We start from the raw sequence: 18,760 nt of genomic DNA, 5'->3' as shown, positions 1-18,760 counted from the left end.
AAAATCCAAAAATTCCACCAAAAAAACCCCTGTTAGAACGCAAAAATGAATTCAGTAAAGCTGCAGGATGCAAAATCAACATACAAAAATCAGCTGCATTTCTATACGCCAACAATAAACTATCACAAAGAGAAATTAAGAAAGCTATCCCATTCACAACAGCATCAAAATTAATAAAATACTCAGGAATAAATTTAACCAAGGAGGTGGAAGACTTATACACTGAAAACTAGAAAACACTGGTGAATGTAGCTGAAGACAAAAATAAATAGAAAGATATTCCATGTCATAGATGGGGAAGAATTAATATTGTTCAATTGTTCACACTACCACAGTGGTCTACAGATTCAATGCAACTGAATGCAAAATTCCAGTGGTGTTTTTCTCAGAAATAGAAAAAAACTATCCTAAAATTTGAATGGAACCACAAAAAAACCCCAAAAGCCAAAGCAATCTTGAGAAAGAACAAAGCTGGAGGCATCACACTTCCTGATTTCAAGCTTTATTATAAAGCTACAGTATTCAAACTATGGTACTGACAGTAAGGTACTGACATAAAAACAGGCACACAGGGCTTCCCTGGTGGCGCAGTGGTTGAGAATCCGCCTGCGGATGCAGGGGACACGGGTTCGTGCCCCGGTCCGGGAGGATCCCACATCCCGTGGAGCGGCTGGGCCTGTGAGCCATGGCCGCTGAGCCTGCGCGTCCAGAGCCTGTGCTCCACAACGGGAGAGGCCACAACGGTGAAAGGCCCGCGTACCACCAAAAAAAAAAAAAAAAAACCACACAAAAAACAAAAAACCAGGCACACAGATCAGTGCATTAGAATAAAGCCTAGACATAAACCCACACATACAGTCAACTACTCTTTGACAACGGTCCAAGAACACACGGTGTTGAGGAAACTGGATATCCATGTGCAAAAGAATGAAACTGGACCCCTATTTTATACCACTCACAACAATTAACTTGAAGTGTATCAAAGGACTAATATAAAGACCTGAAACCATAAAACTCCTAGAAGAAAACATAGGAAAAGGCTCCTGAACATGGGTCTTGGTAATGATTTTTTTGGAAATCATACCTAAAGCAGAAGCAACAACAAAAAAATAAACATGTGTTACTACATAAACTAAAAGCTTCTGCACAGCAAATGAAACCATCAATAAAGTGAAAAGACAACTTACAGAATGGAAAAAAATATTTGCAAACCATATATCTGATAAGGCGTTAATATACAAAATATACAAGGAACTTATACCCCCAATAGAAAAACTAACTAACTAAATTTAAAAATGGGCAAAGGATCTGAATAGACATTTTTCCAAAGACATACAAGTGGCCAACAGGAACATGAAAAGGTATTCAACATCGGTAATCATCAGGAAAATGCAAATCAAAACCATAATGAAATATCACCTCACATTTGTTAGGATGGCTATTTTTAAAAAGACAAGAGAGAACAGATATTGGCAAGGATGTGGAAAAAAGGGAACCCTTATACACTACTGGTGGGAATGTAAACTGACACAGCCATTATGGAAAACAGTATGAAGGTTCCTCAAAAAATTAAAAATAGAACTACCATTATAATACCACTCCTGGGTATATATCAGAAGGAAATGAAATCAGTATCTCAAAGAGATACCGGCACACCCATGCTCACTGCAGTATTATTCACAATAGCCAAGATATGGAACAGCCCACATGCCTTTTGACAGATGAACAGATAAAGAAATTGTGGTGTACATATATACACAATGGAATATTATTCAGCCATAGAAAAGAAGAAAATCCTGCCATTTATGACAACATGAAAGAAACTGGAGTGCATTACACTAAGTGAAATAAGCCAGACAAAGACAAATATTGTATGGTATCACTTATATGTGGAAAAGTAAAAAATGCTGATTTTATAGAAACAATAGTGGTTGCCAGGGGCTGGGGTTTAGTGAACTGAGGAGATGTAGGTCAAAGGGTACAAATGTTCAGTTACAAAAATAATAAGTTCTGAGGATTTAATGTATAGTACAGTAACTACAGTTAATTGTACAGTACTGAATATCTTAAAGTTGATAAGAGTAGACCTTAAGCATTCTCACCATTAAAAAATGTTAACAATGTGAGGTAATGGATATGTTAATTATCTTGATCTTGGTAATCCTTCTACAATATCAAATCATTATGTTATATACTCTAATATAATACAATTATATTTATCAATTATTCCCCAATAAAGTTGGGGGGAAAATAAAGAAATTTACTCTCATCTTCCCAGATACTTCAGTATATATACTTGTAAATATACATCTTTTTTTTAAAGAAAGATTTTATAACGTGGCTTTTTAAATTAACATATATTATACACTGAACAGAATATGAATAAAATTGATACAGAGAATATGAAATAAAAGACCTTATTAAAAGAAAGCAAACATTCTTACAGTGTTATCATTTACCCTGGAAATTTCTTTATCTCATTCAATTTTTTAATGTGCATGTTAAAAATGTATAGAGGTAAATTTATTGTATTTTTATTGTATGCTATTAAATTTTTATAAATGATTGCTTCAAGTAGAAAAATTCCTCTAAACATAATTTATACCATAAAAGGCTTTACACATTAATAGAATCTAGTATATTAGATTAATACTTAATACTGGTAATAGAACTGGGCTTCTATTCTGAACTATGTAAGTAGGTAACCATTAGTGAAATGCTCTACTATTTTAGAATTTCATTTCTTTATTCAATTAAAGGTAAAATATAACCATTTATCTGTAGGCACTGGCCACTATAATGTACAGTGAAGCAATCTGCCAAAACTCTACACACTATGACTTACTTAGGTAAGTATTAATAATATATAAACTGATGAAGAAAATAAGGGAAAGGATTTGGAGGCCTTCAAATGAACAAAAAAAATATGCTTACTTAAAGAACACCTTAACTTTCAACAGAATAATCAATCTTAAAGGGTAAAATTTTCGAGTTTTAAAATTTCAAATGTTTTCATACTAACCGACATATATATGAACATTCACATTTACATCCAGTTATCATGTCCTGCATGATAACGATGGTAGCTACTGCCAACATTTATTAAAATTTATGTCCCATCACTTTTATGGCAAAAAGTGCTCAGCGTGTTATATATATTTTCTCATTTAGTCTTCAGAGCAACTCTGTGAGGTAGGTATTTTTATCCCAAATATAAAGATAAAGAAAGCCAGAATTTAGAGAACTGAGTAATCTGTTGATAGTTACAAAGTTAGTAAATGGCAGAGTCAGGGGTTAGTTAAACCAGGTCTAACCTTCAAACCCAACCTCTTAACCATAATACTATATTCAACTCAACAGATTATTTACCTAAGAGATTCTACATGCAAGTCATCCTAGGCATAGAAAATAATAAAGAAAATAAATGCCATTGTCTTAAAGAAGCAGCTCAGAATTTTTTTAAAAAAATATTTATTATTTGGTTGCATCAGGTCTTAGTTGCAGCACGCAGGCTCCTTAGTTGAGGCTTACAGGCTCCTTAGTTGTGGCATGTGAACTCTTAGTTGCGGCACGCATGTGGGATCTCGTTCCCTGACCAGGGATCAAACCCGGGCCCCCTGCATTGGGAACATGGAATCTTATCCACTGTGCCACCAGGGAAGTCCCAAGAAGCTTAGAATTTTTACATAAATATATTTAGTGCTAAAATAGGGCCTGGCGACACGGCTGAGTGGGAAAAGTCTGGACTTGAAATTTTACAGACTTGGGTTTGGACCCTGTTTCTACCCTGTTAGCTTATGACTTTATATAGTTGCTATCTCCTCAGTTCTCTCATCTTAAATAAAGGGAGGAGAGGAGGCAGGGATAACAGTCCACCTCAAATGACTTTTTATGAATTAAATGAGGTAACATATGAAAAGGTGACTAGTATAGTGACTGATACATGGTAGTAAGTGCTTAATAAATATTAATTACTATCTTTCCTAAAAATGTTATAAGAATATGAAGATAAGAAAGATAAATTCTGGTTGGAGAGAACAAGTAAGGATTCTTATTTTCTGAGGAGATGGTATTTAAACCAATCACTGAAAGATAGGGGGTGGGGCAGAGAAAAGTAAAACATTTTAGGTAAGAAGAAGAGAGTGAGGGGTATGTTTAGGGGATAATAGCTGACTCAGGTGCCTAGACTACAGTGTATTTCATAAAAGGAATCGGTATATGACTCTGGAAAGATGGGCTGGGTCCTGATCTAGAGGCCTCGAATTAATTCCCAGCTAAAGAGTTTGGGTCTTATTTTATAGACAAAGGAAAACCACTCAGAGATTTTGTTTGTTTGTTTGTTCTTCAGGAAAGTGACATAAGAGTCATGTCAATGTGAAGGATGACTTGGACGGGATGACCTCAGAAGCCAGGAAACCAGTTTAGAAGGTTATTATAGTATCTCAAGAAAGAAATAATTAAGGGCTGAAAAATGTCAGGTATTGTAGGAAGCATAGAACACATAGAATTAAAAAAAATAAAAATAAATCACTTCATAAATGACTGGCTGAAGAGGAAAAGAAAGGAATGAATGGAAATAATCTCCTGATTTTGGTAACTGGAGGGATGGTATGTTTTCTAACCTAAGATAGGGAATGAAGCCAAATATACATTATAAAGACAAAAGCAATGATAAATTTGCATGTAGCATTTAAAACCAACCACATAATCTCTTAACATAATATAGAAAGGGACTGTCATGAACTCTGATATCTCAAAAAAGTACCCTGAGTGGCCATTATTTAGCTATGCAAAATTTAAAGAAAATTATTAAATAATTTTATATCTCAAGGTATCCAAATCTAAGGATCTTGAACAAGTCATAATAAGAAATAAATGAGAAATTACTTACTTGAATAATTTTCAAGGGAGAATCAGGCTGGTAAATCTGAAGTCTAGGTACATAATGAACCAGCATGTGAAGCATGTTACAAGCTACATGGGCTACTGTTTTATTTGTAAACTGTAATAATAAGAAGAAAAAAAACAAAAACAAAAAAGCATTGTTATAAAAAATTTCTGATATTATTCATCTCTGTATTAGCTGCTAAAAAATTTTAAATTGTATACATGTTTATTTTTGTCATTCTATATTTGTGTTTATTAAAATATTATTAGGAAGATACATAACACATTCCAAAGATATAATTAACTTTATTTTTTTCTTTGTAATGTTTGACTGTCCTCATTAAAGTTTTATTCCATTTTCTCTTACCTGGATTTCTGGAATGGCCTCTAAACTGCTAATCTTGTTATCCCATCTTTCCCCATTGCAATCTACTTACTTAATACTTCCATATTATCTTCTGAAGAACTGTTCTGATGCTGACATTCTCTATGCTTAAAAATCTTAGATGACTCCCCAATGGTATAAAGTCAAACTTTTTATGCTTATCTCTCTATAACCAAATCTCACCCACTCTTCAAGCTCTGACCACATACTTCCTCTTTCCAAAGTCTTCTCTGATACCTAAGTCAAAGTGACCTCTGCTTTCTCTGAACTCAATCAGCAGTTTACATGCACCACTCATTTGGTTCTCTCAGCTTTTCATATTTTATTACACTTATTTTAATCTTTTTCAGCCATCATATTATTAATCTCTGCAATCTAGTATTTATACTTCTTTTTCACTCTGGTATTCCTCACTCTGCCTAGCAAAGCACCTCAAACATAGTATATACTCAGAAATATCTGTCAAGTAATATTTGTACTTTGTGTATTTAGAGTTCTATACAGATATTATAACACAAGTCTTAGGACAAAAAATAATATCACTCATCTTTTTACAGTAAAAAATATCCATTTATTCATTCAGACTCTCCAAATAATCAGGTTATTATTTCTGAGAAAATCTTATTCTGGTCACAAAGAGGGCATTTAACTTGAATGATAAAGCCAAAAACTGAATAGCTCAAGAATTCAGGAAGTAATAAAGATCGAAAGGTAGGTTACAAAAATACTGATTAAGAAATGATAAACAGCCTTACAAATGTTAAACGACTGGTTTCCTTTTTAGGAGTCATCCATGTGTATCTTAGGGACAAAGCCAAATACATAAAAAGTTGAGATAAAACAGGTCATCACCAAGATATCCTAAAATCAAGAGTAGAACTACTCTCAAGGAAAACGTCGGAATCAAAGAAATAATGTAATAATAAATTAATGAAAATATCTATTAAATGTTTTATTCTGTAAGGGCACAATATATAAACATTTAGAGAAAAATAATCATGCATTCTATACTATCTTAATATAGTCCACTAAATATTTATTTATTTATTTACTTACCTTTAAGGAAACACAAATTACATTCAGAGCTTCCTTAATTTGAGGATGATGAGACTCATGGACTAGTTCTTCACAAATCCAAATACCTAAACTGCAAAGTGCTACACATCTGCAGAAAAGGCAATCAATAATGATACAAATAAAAGTTGATGAGCGTTTAAATGAAATGACACCACCACCTAAACCAAAACACCCACAACCAACCAACCCAGAGTGAACGTGCACTGTTTAGGTGAATTAATCAATTTGTTACTCTGTTAATTAATCAATTTATTGCTGTTAATTAATCAATTTGTTACTTAGGAAGATAAAGTGGAGGAAAGCACATCCCCCAAACTCTAAGCCTTATTTTTTAAAATTTAATTTAATTTTTATTTTATATCGGTGTATAGCTGATTTACAATATTGTGTTTCAGGGTACACAACAAAATGATTCAGTTATACATATATATACATCCATTCTTTTTCAGATTCTTTTCCCATATAGGTTATTCCAGAATACTGAGTAGAGTTCCCTGTTCTAAGCCTATTTTCAACTATAATTTATTACCAAGATCATAGGTGGGGATAATACACAGGATCTTTCTAACAAACCCATATTGATAAATTGATATTGTCATAAAGCTTCCCAAACAAATATGCAACCTGCTTTCAAAAAGGAAAGAGTGAGGACTTCCCTGGTGGCACAGTGGTTAAGAATCCGCCTGCCAATGCAGGGGACACAGGTTCAAGCCCTGGTCCAGGAAGATCACAAATGCCGTGGAGCAACTAAGCCCGTGTGCCACGACTACTGAAGCCCGAGAGCCTAGAGCCCGTGCTCTGCAACAAGAGAAGCCACCGCAATAAGAAGCCCATGCACTGCAACCAAGAGTAGCCCCTGTTCGCCACAACTAGAAAAAGCCTGCGGGCAGCAACGAAGACCCAATGCAGACAAAATAAACAAATAAATGTGTTTTTTTAAAATAAGGAAAGTATAATTTTATTGACTGATAGCAGCAGTCAGTAAGATATTATTTTCATAACTTTTACATTTAACATAGCTAGAAACAAATTCTTTTTTTTTTTTTTTTTTTGCGGTACGCGGGCCTCTCACTGTTGTGGCCTCTCCCGTTGCGGAGCACAGGCTCTGGACGCGCAGGCTCATTGGCCATGGCTCACGGGCCCAGCCGCTCCGCGGCATGCGGGATCCTCCCGGACCGGGGCACGAACCCGTGTCCCCTGCATCGGCAGGTGGACTCTCAACCACTGTGCCACCAGGGAAGCCCCCAAATTCTTTTTAAAACAAACTGGGACCACAAATAAAATTTATACACTTTATAAAGGAATTCCAACAGAAACAGAACTTGGAGAATTTTTGTTCTGTTTCCTAATGCCTTGTGAAACTTCAGTTCCCTACTTCAACTGAGTTTCAGCTTGAAGAAAGTAACCTGATGATCAGAATCAGTAAAAATTCTATTAGCGTGTTCAAGTATAAGCTTCTGATGAAGCATATAATGTTTCTAAGTATTAAAAGAAAGTCAGCTCCTTCTAATTTCCTGATATATCTTGCATGTCCTGATACTGACATTCTTAAATTCAGTAGAATGCTAAATTTCAGAACAATTCAATGCAGAAATATTTTTCTTCCTGCACATAATGGATCAGAAGTTAAGTCCCTTCATTCAGTCTATCAGTGTTAATGCTACTAATTTACTATCAAAACTATAGAAAGTCTTCTATGTGAGGTCTACAGCTTCCTTTCTTCCCTACTGTTGTTCACCCATCAATCTTAGGTAACATTTATAGGTCTAAATAACTAAGTGACAGGTTTAGCAGTGGAAGGAGGTGTAATCTTAAAATAACAATAAACTCTGAAGTGAAGCAAAGTTCTCCATTGACGCAGCTAACTAAAGCCACCGTAAAAGAACAGACTGGGAGTACCAATGCTTTAGTTTTTGTTTTTTGCTTTTTAAAGGTTAAGATCAGTTTTTGTGTGTGTGTGTGTGTGTGCTCGTGTGTGTGTACAGTTTCCTACATTCTTCAAGATGTCAAAATAATCTAGATTATTCCCAGTATGGCTCAACTTTCTGCTACTAGTCAGATTCTGGGGTATAAGCTTCTAAGGACTTAACATTCCTGAAAAGTATAGGCAAACAAGTTTAGAAAATGTTTAACGTTAGACTTCTGGGATTTTCCTATACTGTCAACGAGCTATCATGTTAATGATTCCCAAGTCTACATCTGGTCAATTATGTTTTAGGCTTCGATATTCTTTCACTTGAGAGGAAATGAAGTGTTGTTTTTTTTTTTTTAAAGGCAGAAGATCTAGAATCAGAAGCTCTAGGTTCAATTCTGGTTCTGCCACTTATTACTTATGCATCTAATAAGGCTCTGAAGACAAACTGCCAGGGTTTTAATCATGGCTCTACATTTTTTGGGTGATAGGGCATATTACTGAAATTCTCTGAGAGTTGCTGTAAAGATTAAGTGGTAAAGTGTTTAGAACAGTGGCTGGCACATAGAAAAGGCTTAATGAATGTCAGCTTTCTAAGCCATCAGTTTCTTGCTAGCAAAATTGAAGAATAATGATGATTCCAATAATTTCTTAGAATTGTGATGAGGATTAAATGAAACAATATTATAGGAATATCCTTGTAAACTTAAAAGGTTGTCATTATTAACACAGAAAATGCTAGGGAAAGAATATTGAAAATCATCAAATCTGGGGCTAAAGCTAAAAGAAATGAAAATGTGGGATAATGGAAAAGACAATGTCATTTTCTGGAGTAGCTGAGAAGTATTAAAATAGAATTAATGTTGAAAAAGAATTCACTCAAAAAGACTTGTTTTTAGTTACCTTGGCTATTAAGTAAGAAAAATACACAACTGAATTAAAAATCTGGAGCTATGTCTTATTTAAGAAAACTGCTCATTTTATATTACTTTTAGTTGCTGGAAAATGAAGAGGTTTAACTTAGAATTAGAATCCAAATGGTCAAAGTCATGATCTGTACCTATATGAACCTTGAGTCAAAAAATGTGTCGATTATTGAAAAAGACACAGCTTTGTGGAGGTTCAAGAAATATAAAATACAAAATAATGATATTTGGGGGAAAAGAAGGAGCATGGTATGCTATTGGCAACCTGCTTTTTTTTAAATAATTGAAGTATAGTTGATTTACAACGTATTAGTTTCAGGTGTACAGCAAAGTGATTCAGTTATATATATATATTCTTTTTCAGATTCTTTTCCATTATAGGTTAGGCAACATGCTGATTTAAATCAACCTTTTTGAGAAAGGTTTAGTAACAGACAAAATGCCACAGTTTTCACTTCTTTTTTTTTTTTTTAACATCTTTATTGGAATATAATTGCTTTATAATGGTGTGTTAGTTTCTGCTTTATATCAAAGTGAATCAGTTATACATATACATATGTTCCCATGTCTCTTCCCTCTTGTGTCTCCCTCCCTCCCACCCTGCCTATCCCACCCCTCTAGGTGGTCACAAACCACCTAGCTGATCTCCCTGTGCCATGCGGCTGCTTCCTACTAGCTATCCACCCTACATTTGGTAGTGTATATAAGTCAATGTCACTCTCTCACTTCATCCCAGCTTACCCTTCCCCCTCCCCATATCCTCAAGTCCATGCTCTAGTAGGTCTGTGTTTTATTCCTGTCCTACCCCTAGGCTCTTCATGACTTTTTTTTTTTTCCTTATATTCCATATATATGTGTTAGCATACGATATTTGTTTTTCTCCTTAGTTTTCACTTCTTAATGAGACATTTAAAAACAAAAACATTTTACAATCTTATTATTTACATTCTATTTTTTAAAATATCCTGATCAAATATTTATAAATATAAATATATACTATTTTCTTAGATATATTACTTTCCACAATAAAACTATTTTAATTCAATTTAACAAACATTCATTGGGTAACTAGTACTATACTTCAAGGTACTACATAAGAGATGGTGACAAATACAATTTGAAGGGAAAGCAAAATCTACTTAAATAAAATTAAAAGAAATCATTTTGGACACAGAAGGTGAAGATACTGAAGAAGGTGACTAGGATTTTATTTTTTTTACTGAAGGGAAGGTTCACACTTAAATAATGAAAAAAAGTATTTAATCATCCAAATAATTTAAATTTGTGATTCAGAATAGCTTTTGTGTATCTGAAACAATCTGGACTGCTAAATAATTCAGTTAACGTCTAAAATAAAACTACAAACACAGAATAGCTATGTCAAGTCTTAAGAATATCTGACTTACCGTGCAGGACCAGAGGGCTCATCTCTTGCCGAGCTTAATACAGTTTTGATTATAAGTTCCTAAAATGAAAGAGAAATAGTAGCAATGACTAAGATTTTTCATTCATTTATTTAACAAATATTTATTAAACAGCCACCACGGACCCAGGCACTGTGTCAGGCGTTAGGGATACAATAGCAAAATAAAACAGACATTTTTCGGTCTCATGTACATACTTTTAGTATATTCCAATGTTATTCATAAAATTAGCTAAATAAATAAAACAATGGTATGGTCTGAATGTTTGTGCCCTTCCCCCAAATTCGTACGTTGCAATCCTAACCCCTGAAGATGATGGTGTTAGGCGGTACTTAGGCCATGAGAGTGGGGCCTTTATGAATGGGATTAACGCTCTTATAAATAAGAGACTCCCACAGAGTTCCCTAAGCACCTTCTACTCTGTGAGGACACAGCAAGGCACCGGCTATGAACCAGGAAGAGGGCCTTTACCAGAATGTGATTATGCTAGAGCCTTGATTTTGGACTTAGCCTCCAGAACTGTGAGAAATAAATTTCTGTCACTTATAAGCTACCCAGTCTGTAGTGTTTTTTATAGCAGAAAATGATTTCTGAAATTTATCACCAAATGTATATGTTCAAAAACGTTTTTCCTGATTAGAAGAGTGATAAAATGCTCACTATAAAGATAATTAAAGCAGATTTAATAGCTCAAAGGTTATAAACAAAACTTTTCACGACTTTGAGAATTATCATTTAAAAGAAAGCTTCCTCTTCTTATCTGTGAGTTTTGGGATAAGTGCTAGTTAATAGTTAATATGGTTTTAAAAAATCATTCAATTATTCACTCATTAAGGATTTATCAGCTATATAGATTGTAAGCTCCTTAGAGGAGTAACCTTCTACTTATCTTTGTGAATTTAGCCCCTAGCCCAATGGCTAGCAATTAATAGGTACTTGGAAGCTACCTATTGTTTAAGCCCAAGAGCTTTCTATGTAATAGTGTTATTTTGGTTTTTCTTTAAAATCACTTCAGCCATTACTGCCTATACAATGGCCAGCAAAGGACAAGGCCACTCTGATCATACAAATCACATATAGTAGGCTAGGCTAAGCCCAGACAAACTCAAAACGGCCTAAGCAAACTGAAACTCTTACCTATCTTTGACCTTCAGGATCTTCTGAAAATAGAAGAAACCAAAGCCATTACAACCCTGAAGACCAAAGGTCAATTTTGTATAGTTTTAATTACATATCATTATAAATTTTCATTGGCCCCTACAATTTTATGTTTAAGTGAAGTTCACTTGTTTAACAAATGTTTTCGGAGTATATTCTACATGCCAAGCAATGTGTTAAGCTCTGAGGATACAGCAGTAACTAAGACCTTGTGGTACTTATTTGTCTAAGGTATAAATCAGACACTGAAAAATAATTACAAGTGTGATTAAATGTTGCACAGAGAAATACAGATGGTATGGAAAGTATATGCAAAACTACTGACAAAAATTTGATTTTTTAAAACATTTCTTTCAGAGGAAGCACAAGTTTAAAAAAAAAATCATCAGCATGACTTCTGAGAAGATAGAATGCCCCTCTCTCATCCCTTCTAATTCTAGGGCCAATTCAGGTCAAACAGAGACCATCTGGCAATTACTATAACAAGCACAACTTCTTAGGACTGTTAAACCAGTGGGAATTTATAATACATGGGCATTGTTAGAGACAGGTCTTGACTTAGTGATGGAATTATTCACTATCAGGCACATTGCTGGGTCCAGAGCACTAAGTGCCTTTATCCTAACTAGGAGACCTGATCACACCACTCCCCTCTACCTTGCTCTGAGAATTACTGAGTCCAGAGGACTAAGGATGCTGATCATGTCATACATTCCCCTTCAAACAGAGGCTGACCTCTACAGAGGCACAAAACAACTTTTCACCAATTTTTTTTACTTGAAATTTTTAAAAAGGCTTGTAAACAACAATTAGGGTATGTCTACTCCTAATTAGACACTATCTTTTTTTTTTTTTTAAAGATTTACTATCTGGGTAAGCAATTGTATAGACAGTTCAATTTTGCACCATCTCTTCAAGCCTGTTAATGCTTTAGGTACATGGGATCTCCACCCCAATTCCACAGTTTCCTATAGCAGAACAGAATATTCCATTACATTGTTTGATTCGTCACCTTGGAAAACTGGGAGAAGGAGACAGTCAAATATGCAGGTCGAGTGCCATCTCAATCTTAGAAGCCTTACATTAGCAGCATAGTATATGGCTCATGGGATTTCAATAAATGTTCAGTGAGTGAATGAATGAATCCTAAGATAATGATATGTGAGTGGGTTTAATAATGAGAAAATGTTTCAAAAGTAATAGTTATAAAAAAAAAGGTTATGCTCCTAATGGACATTCCAGCCTTTGTGTCTGAGGGGTACAGCTGGCTAAAGTTCTTTAACGATTGTGTGGATTTCGAGAGGAAAATGAAGAACACAAATTTTACTGAATATACTGTTATGATTATAAAGTCATTTAAATGCTAAAATTAGCACCTAATTTCTTACCTTAACATCTGTAAATTGAGACACAGCAATATCAGGAATGTTGGGATGGAGAGCAGGCAGTTCACAATATAAGTTGGGAAAGCAAACCAAAGATCCAAGAAGAACTTGTGCTTCCACTCTTGGTGCCTATGTATCAGATTTTAAAAATCTTTAATTATCAGAAAAATTACTTTATTACCTAACCAGATTACACAGGGAAGTCAGAGTACAAGACAAAATTCAAAAAGGAAAGGGGAACACAAAAAGATTAGGTTTTCATCTATACTTTCCACATAAACTACTGTTATTCTCAATAAATGCAATGAACAAATAGCAGAGCTTTCTTTAAGAGCAGCTAATAAGCAGAAATGTGGGTACAGCTAATGAGTATGTAGACAGGAATACAGTTTTAACTAACAGCATAAAATTATCCTAATTTTGAGGAAAAATATAAATACTTTCATTCTAAAGGCAACTCACACATCGTAATCTCTAGATTATATCCATTATATGATCTCTAGATTATATCCGTTACTATCTAAGGATGAATAAAGTAACTAAGGATGAAAATGGTCACTATATCTTCAAGACACAGGCAATAGTCTAGATGTGTTTTATGATATTATGCACATGATAAAAACACTACCTATACTACTAACTAAAAACAAAATTAGAAATTATGCTTGGACTGCAGATGAAGGTAACTTTTCATCTTTTTTCCTTAGCTGTATTAAGCCATTTCTGAGGTATCAGCAGTGAACATTTCTTTTTTCTTCTGCCTTCTGGCATGCCCACCTAACATCAACATCCACCTACTGATAAATTGCTTTGTTTACTAAAATACCTACAAATTGATTTATATGTTTAATAACACCTAACAAAAATGCTAAAACCAATCTATTAGAAATATAAAACTTCTTCTATTTACATAAAACAAGAACCTATCTCCAAAGGATTTCCTTGTTAATAAATGTTATAACAGAGGTGATGGAGGAGTATTCTATTATGATTTTCAACAAAACAACTCATTTCCATATTAAAAAAATAATCTAGATTTACAGATACAAGGCCAGCAGCATAATGGGGCGGGTAAGCTCACACTCACCATGCCGATTTAAAATCAATTTTACTATAAAAATGAAACTGAAAAAACCCTCAATATTTAATGATAGAGATTAGCTAAGGGTTTTTCTTTAAAGTTGGATAAAAGAAACTGGGAATATTCATTCAGGTATGTGGGGCATAATGGGAGGCAGAACTGGAATGGAACTGTAATTAAGAAAGGCAAAACCTAATCAAATTACTTTGAAATCTGCCTAGGGGCGGGGGGATTAACAAAAGGAAGATGATATGTGTGTGATCTAAAATGAAACTCCAAAGAGCAAGATTTAGACTGTGTATCTCCAACACCGTCCAGAGGAAAAGACTGCCCATAACCTTACAGTGGAGATGTGTCAGGTTTAATTCTTGTAATGATTTGGCTTCCTATGCAGCCTTTCTCAATAGGTTCTCATAAGAACCACAGAAAACAGAAAACAACTGTTTTTAAAATTTTCCCAAGGATGTTACATAAGTAGTATCCTTCTAGATAGGAGGAAGGTTTACTCACATAAAATGGATGCCTAAGGACATCAGGGCTGTAGGAAATGTGCCTACTACTCATCTGGAATAATCAGCCAACTGAATAGTTATAGTTTTCATAGTAAATGCATAAAAAATGGCATTGGTTTATGCATCAGGCTCCTCTGAGTTCTATCAGCTTTTGCCAGTATCCACGAGATTGATAATCTGTGTACTCTGATAATACTACAATAGCCTTGTAACTTGTTTACCATCTTTAGTTTGTCTTCCATTTAATCTATTCCCAGTTTAATACACTTATTTAACATTAGCAAAGCGCAGATTTAATCATCTCTCTCTCCCTACTTTAAAAAATTTAGGGCTTCCCTGGTGGCGCAGTGGTTGAGAGTCTGCCTGCAGATGCAGGGGGCACGGGTTCGTGCCCCAGTCCGGAAAGATCCCACATGCCGCGCAGCGGCTGGGCCCGTGAGCCATGGCTGCTGAGCCTGCGCGTCCGGAGCCTGTGCTCCGCAACGGGAGAGGCCACAACGGTGAGAGGGCCGCGTACGGCAAAAAAAATAATAATAATAAATAACAAATTAAAAAATTCAACTTTATCTAATATAAAATATAGCATTATAATCTGATCCCCGGCATTAATAGACCCTCCAAAATATAGTCTAAAGCAGTGCTTCTCAATCTTTACTGTCCATACCAATTATTTGGGATATAGTTAAAATGTATATTCTGTTTCAGTAGGTCTGGGATGAGGTCTGAGATTCTGCATGCCAAATGCTTCCGGTGTGCAGACCACATTTTGGGTAGCTGGGATCTAAAGTACCTTTCTGTTCTTTGTGTCCACTACTCTTTAGTTAGACTAACTAGCTTGTAAACAAAGTGAATTATTTGTCATTCCTAGGATACAGCTTACTCATGCCTGTTTCCCTATGCCTGGAATACCTTCCCCCTTCTCCATTTTCACTCATAAAAATAATACTAATATTTCATGGACCTACTCAAATATCTTTTCCATGGAACCTCCTGATATCCCTTAAAAAAAAAAGATCTCTCCTCTGTCTTAATTACCAAATAATTTTATTTTGTTTAACAAACACTTAAATTGAACATACAATGTGTCATATAATGTTCCAACCATGTTACAAATATTAACTCAAATCCCCATAAAATAACCAGATGAGGAAGGTTACCTCCATTTTACAGATGAAGAAACTTAGACACAGAGAAATCAAGTAACTTGCACAAGGTCTCACGGCTAATTAAGTGGCAGAGCTGGGATATGAACCCATGCTTTTAACCACTATGCTAAGCTCCTCCTACGGGTACCTCTTTGTTGTCCTACATTCTATAGTTGTTAATATATTTTTCTATCTTCCCAGCAGCAGACTATATGTTCCCTGAGTACAACGTGTATCTCATTTATTCTATATCCTTCTATATTCCACCCAAAGGAACACTTTGTACACAAGGAGAAACAAAAGTTTAATAACCACAAAAGGGCTTAGCACCATGTTGAACACATACTAAGTGCTGAATATATATTTACAGATTCAATTAATAAATATCTATAACCCTGAGGCTGTGCCAGGCCCTGAAGATGCCAAGATAAGTAAGACATGATCACTGCTCTCCAGGAACTAGGGAACAGGGTTAATAACTAGCTATAAATATGGGTTGTTCTCTTATTTGCACACTTCCTCTAGGTAACTGTATCCAGTTTCATGGCTTTCAATAGCATCTGTAAGCTAATGTCTCACAGCTTTACATTTTTGGTCCAGACATCTCCTTTGAGGTTCTGACTTGTACATACAGTGGCCCTTCTGACATCTCATGGGTGTCTAACAGGCAGCTTCCTAGAATAGGAACTCCTTTTCATTCACTGTTGGTCTTTTGCAGCTTATAAATGAAATAACATATGTTAAACTGCTTTGCAAGTCATAAAGCACTAGTCAAGTATGACTGATTTTTCTTTCCCAAATACTTTTGGTTTTTCCCAGTAGATGTTCAGTTATTTCTCATTTATACTTTGTTCCAGGGTGATCTTTCTGAAATACAAATGTGATCATGTCACTCTGCTTAAAATCTTTCAATGGCTACTCATTCTTTCCTTAGGATGAAATCTAACCTCTTGAGCACTATAAACAGAGTTACTGACTTCCTCCTTAGTTCACTTCTGCCACTTATATCTGAACATGTTCCAGTTATACTAAGTTACCTGGCATTGTCTCACAGCTCCAAACTGTATGAAAAATCCTCTCATGCTGTTCTAGAGTTTACTCCTAGAGCATATTTCTGGGTTAACTCACCTATATTTCTTTCTTCTCTTTTGCTATAGCTCATTGCCCATTTTCAAAATTTTCTTCCCTCCCTGTTTGTTTCCTTAGATTTCCTCAATTTTCAATTGTTTTGCTTATCAGATTTAACCCATTTTTGTAGCTCCTGGGTCAATTTATCAAATAATTTTAGTACTTTCTTACACTTCAGAATTGTTTACTTTTTTTTTAAGTGGGAGAGACATTCAATTCTAATTAAATTACATATCTTCCTGAACATCAGTTTGTTATATTTTATCAACAATGGCTCTTCCTTTGTTGCTCTGTTAGCTGAATCTTGGTTAACCACAGTTTGTTATATTATGAAGGACAGGAAATAAAAACTTACATTGAGAAAAGCTGAAGAAGCCACTCTACCAGCTGCTACAATAAAATCCATAATAAGCATCGTGGCACCAGGCAAACCAAGTGAAAAAAATTGAGGTGAGCAGTGCTTGATGATTGTATTGACAATATCCTTAGGAATAAAGAAAAGAGGAGAAGAAAAATATCACAAGTGTACAGCTAATCAGTATCCTTAAAAATAGACAATGTAGGAAATAATAAAACAGGTAATAACTATAACTGGTTGGCTAACTGCAAAGACTAATTTTAATTCTTCCAAATAATCCATGCTTAGTACTATATTTTGTCACAGGAAAGTAAACTGAAAACATTTTTTTTTAAACAATACAGCATTTTTTTTTTTTTTCACCCTAGAGAGCCAGTTAGAAGGGTCTCTGCTTTGGAGGGTTAAAAATATAAGGCCCATGTGTTGTAAAACTTAATTGCAGAGTAGTTCCTTCTGCCACCTATTTGCTTCCATGTGATAACTCTGATGTCTGAAGTTGCGTGACCTGTTATGTGGCAACTGGAGAAATTCTCCTTTTTAGAAAAATTGAAGTCCTTTGATGATAGACATCTAGCCTCAGAAATCCAGACACAGGCATTTTTTTTTTTTTTTTTTTTTTTTGTGGTACGCAGGCCTCTCACTGTTGTGGCCTCTCCCGTTGCGGAGCACAGGCTCCGGATGCACAGGCTCAGCGGCCATGGCTCACGGGCCCAGCTGCTCCGCAGTATGTGGGATCTTCCCGGACCGGGGCATGAACCCGCGTCCCCTGCATCGGCAGGCGGATTCTCAACCACTGCGCCACCAGGGAAGCCCAAGACACAGGCATTTTAAAGGGAATATTCTCAACTTGGTTATTCATTCACTTTGCCTTTGTAATTTACCATGAGGATGCAGTATAGCAGGTTGTATTACTCAATCCAATTTAAATGAAAGCTCTTTATCCAGTAATTAAGAATATCATTTTATTTGAGACATGTTTATAAGGTAGAACACTATAATTATTTCAAATTAACACGAGAAATTTTTTCACTTTTCAGAAAGATACATTATTGTCATCTTTTAATATTAATTTAATGCTTCTGAAATGAACTGCAAGTGAAATTTAACCACGTCATGATTACAAACATTTACATTACTTTGACCAGCAACTTTCCTATACTTTTCAGTTTTATGGCCAGGATTAAGACCCGTGAAGTAATATTCTAGAGACATATTTATGACTATCTAATGTAATGGCTATATTGATGCAAATCAATATACTTGTCACTATGGTAATACAATTTATAAAAATAAGAAAATGTGATGTGCTGACTCTTAAGAGTAGGAAAAAACCTCTGACTGCTGCATGACTAGCTGAACAAATACATAAGTCCCAAGTGCCA

General features: G+C 35.0%; 1 protein-coding gene across 8 annotated transcripts in view; it reads right to left on the bottom strand.

The window, feature by feature from the left end:
• Nucleotides 1–18,760, bottom strand: part of RALGAPA1 (Ral GTPase activating protein catalytic subunit alpha 1) — a 236,799-nt gene that overhangs the window by 82,537 nt on the left and 135,502 nt on the right. For all 8 annotated transcript variants that reach the window (XM_059056514.2, XM_067028578.1, XM_067028577.1 and 5 more), the window contains 5 exons: nucleotides 17,376–17,504; nucleotides 13,158–13,283; nucleotides 10,594–10,652; nucleotides 6,329–6,437; nucleotides 4,892–5,002 (listed from right to left, as the gene is read on the bottom strand). In XM_059056514.2, coding sequence (XP_058912497.1) covers nucleotides 4,892–5,002; nucleotides 6,329–6,437; nucleotides 10,594–10,652; nucleotides 13,158–13,283; nucleotides 17,376–17,504 — 534 coding nt within the window. The remainder of the gene's footprint in view (nucleotides 1–4,891; nucleotides 5,003–6,328; nucleotides 6,438–10,593; nucleotides 10,653–13,157; nucleotides 13,284–17,375; nucleotides 17,505–18,760) is intronic.

This window comes from Kogia breviceps, chromosome 3, assembly GCF_026419965.1.
Source record: "Kogia breviceps isolate mKogBre1 chromosome 3, mKogBre1 haplotype 1, whole genome shotgun sequence".
NCBI lineage: Eukaryota > Metazoa > Chordata > Mammalia > Artiodactyla > Physeteridae > Kogia > Kogia breviceps.
This window is presented reverse-complemented; position numbering and strand designations above follow the sequence as displayed.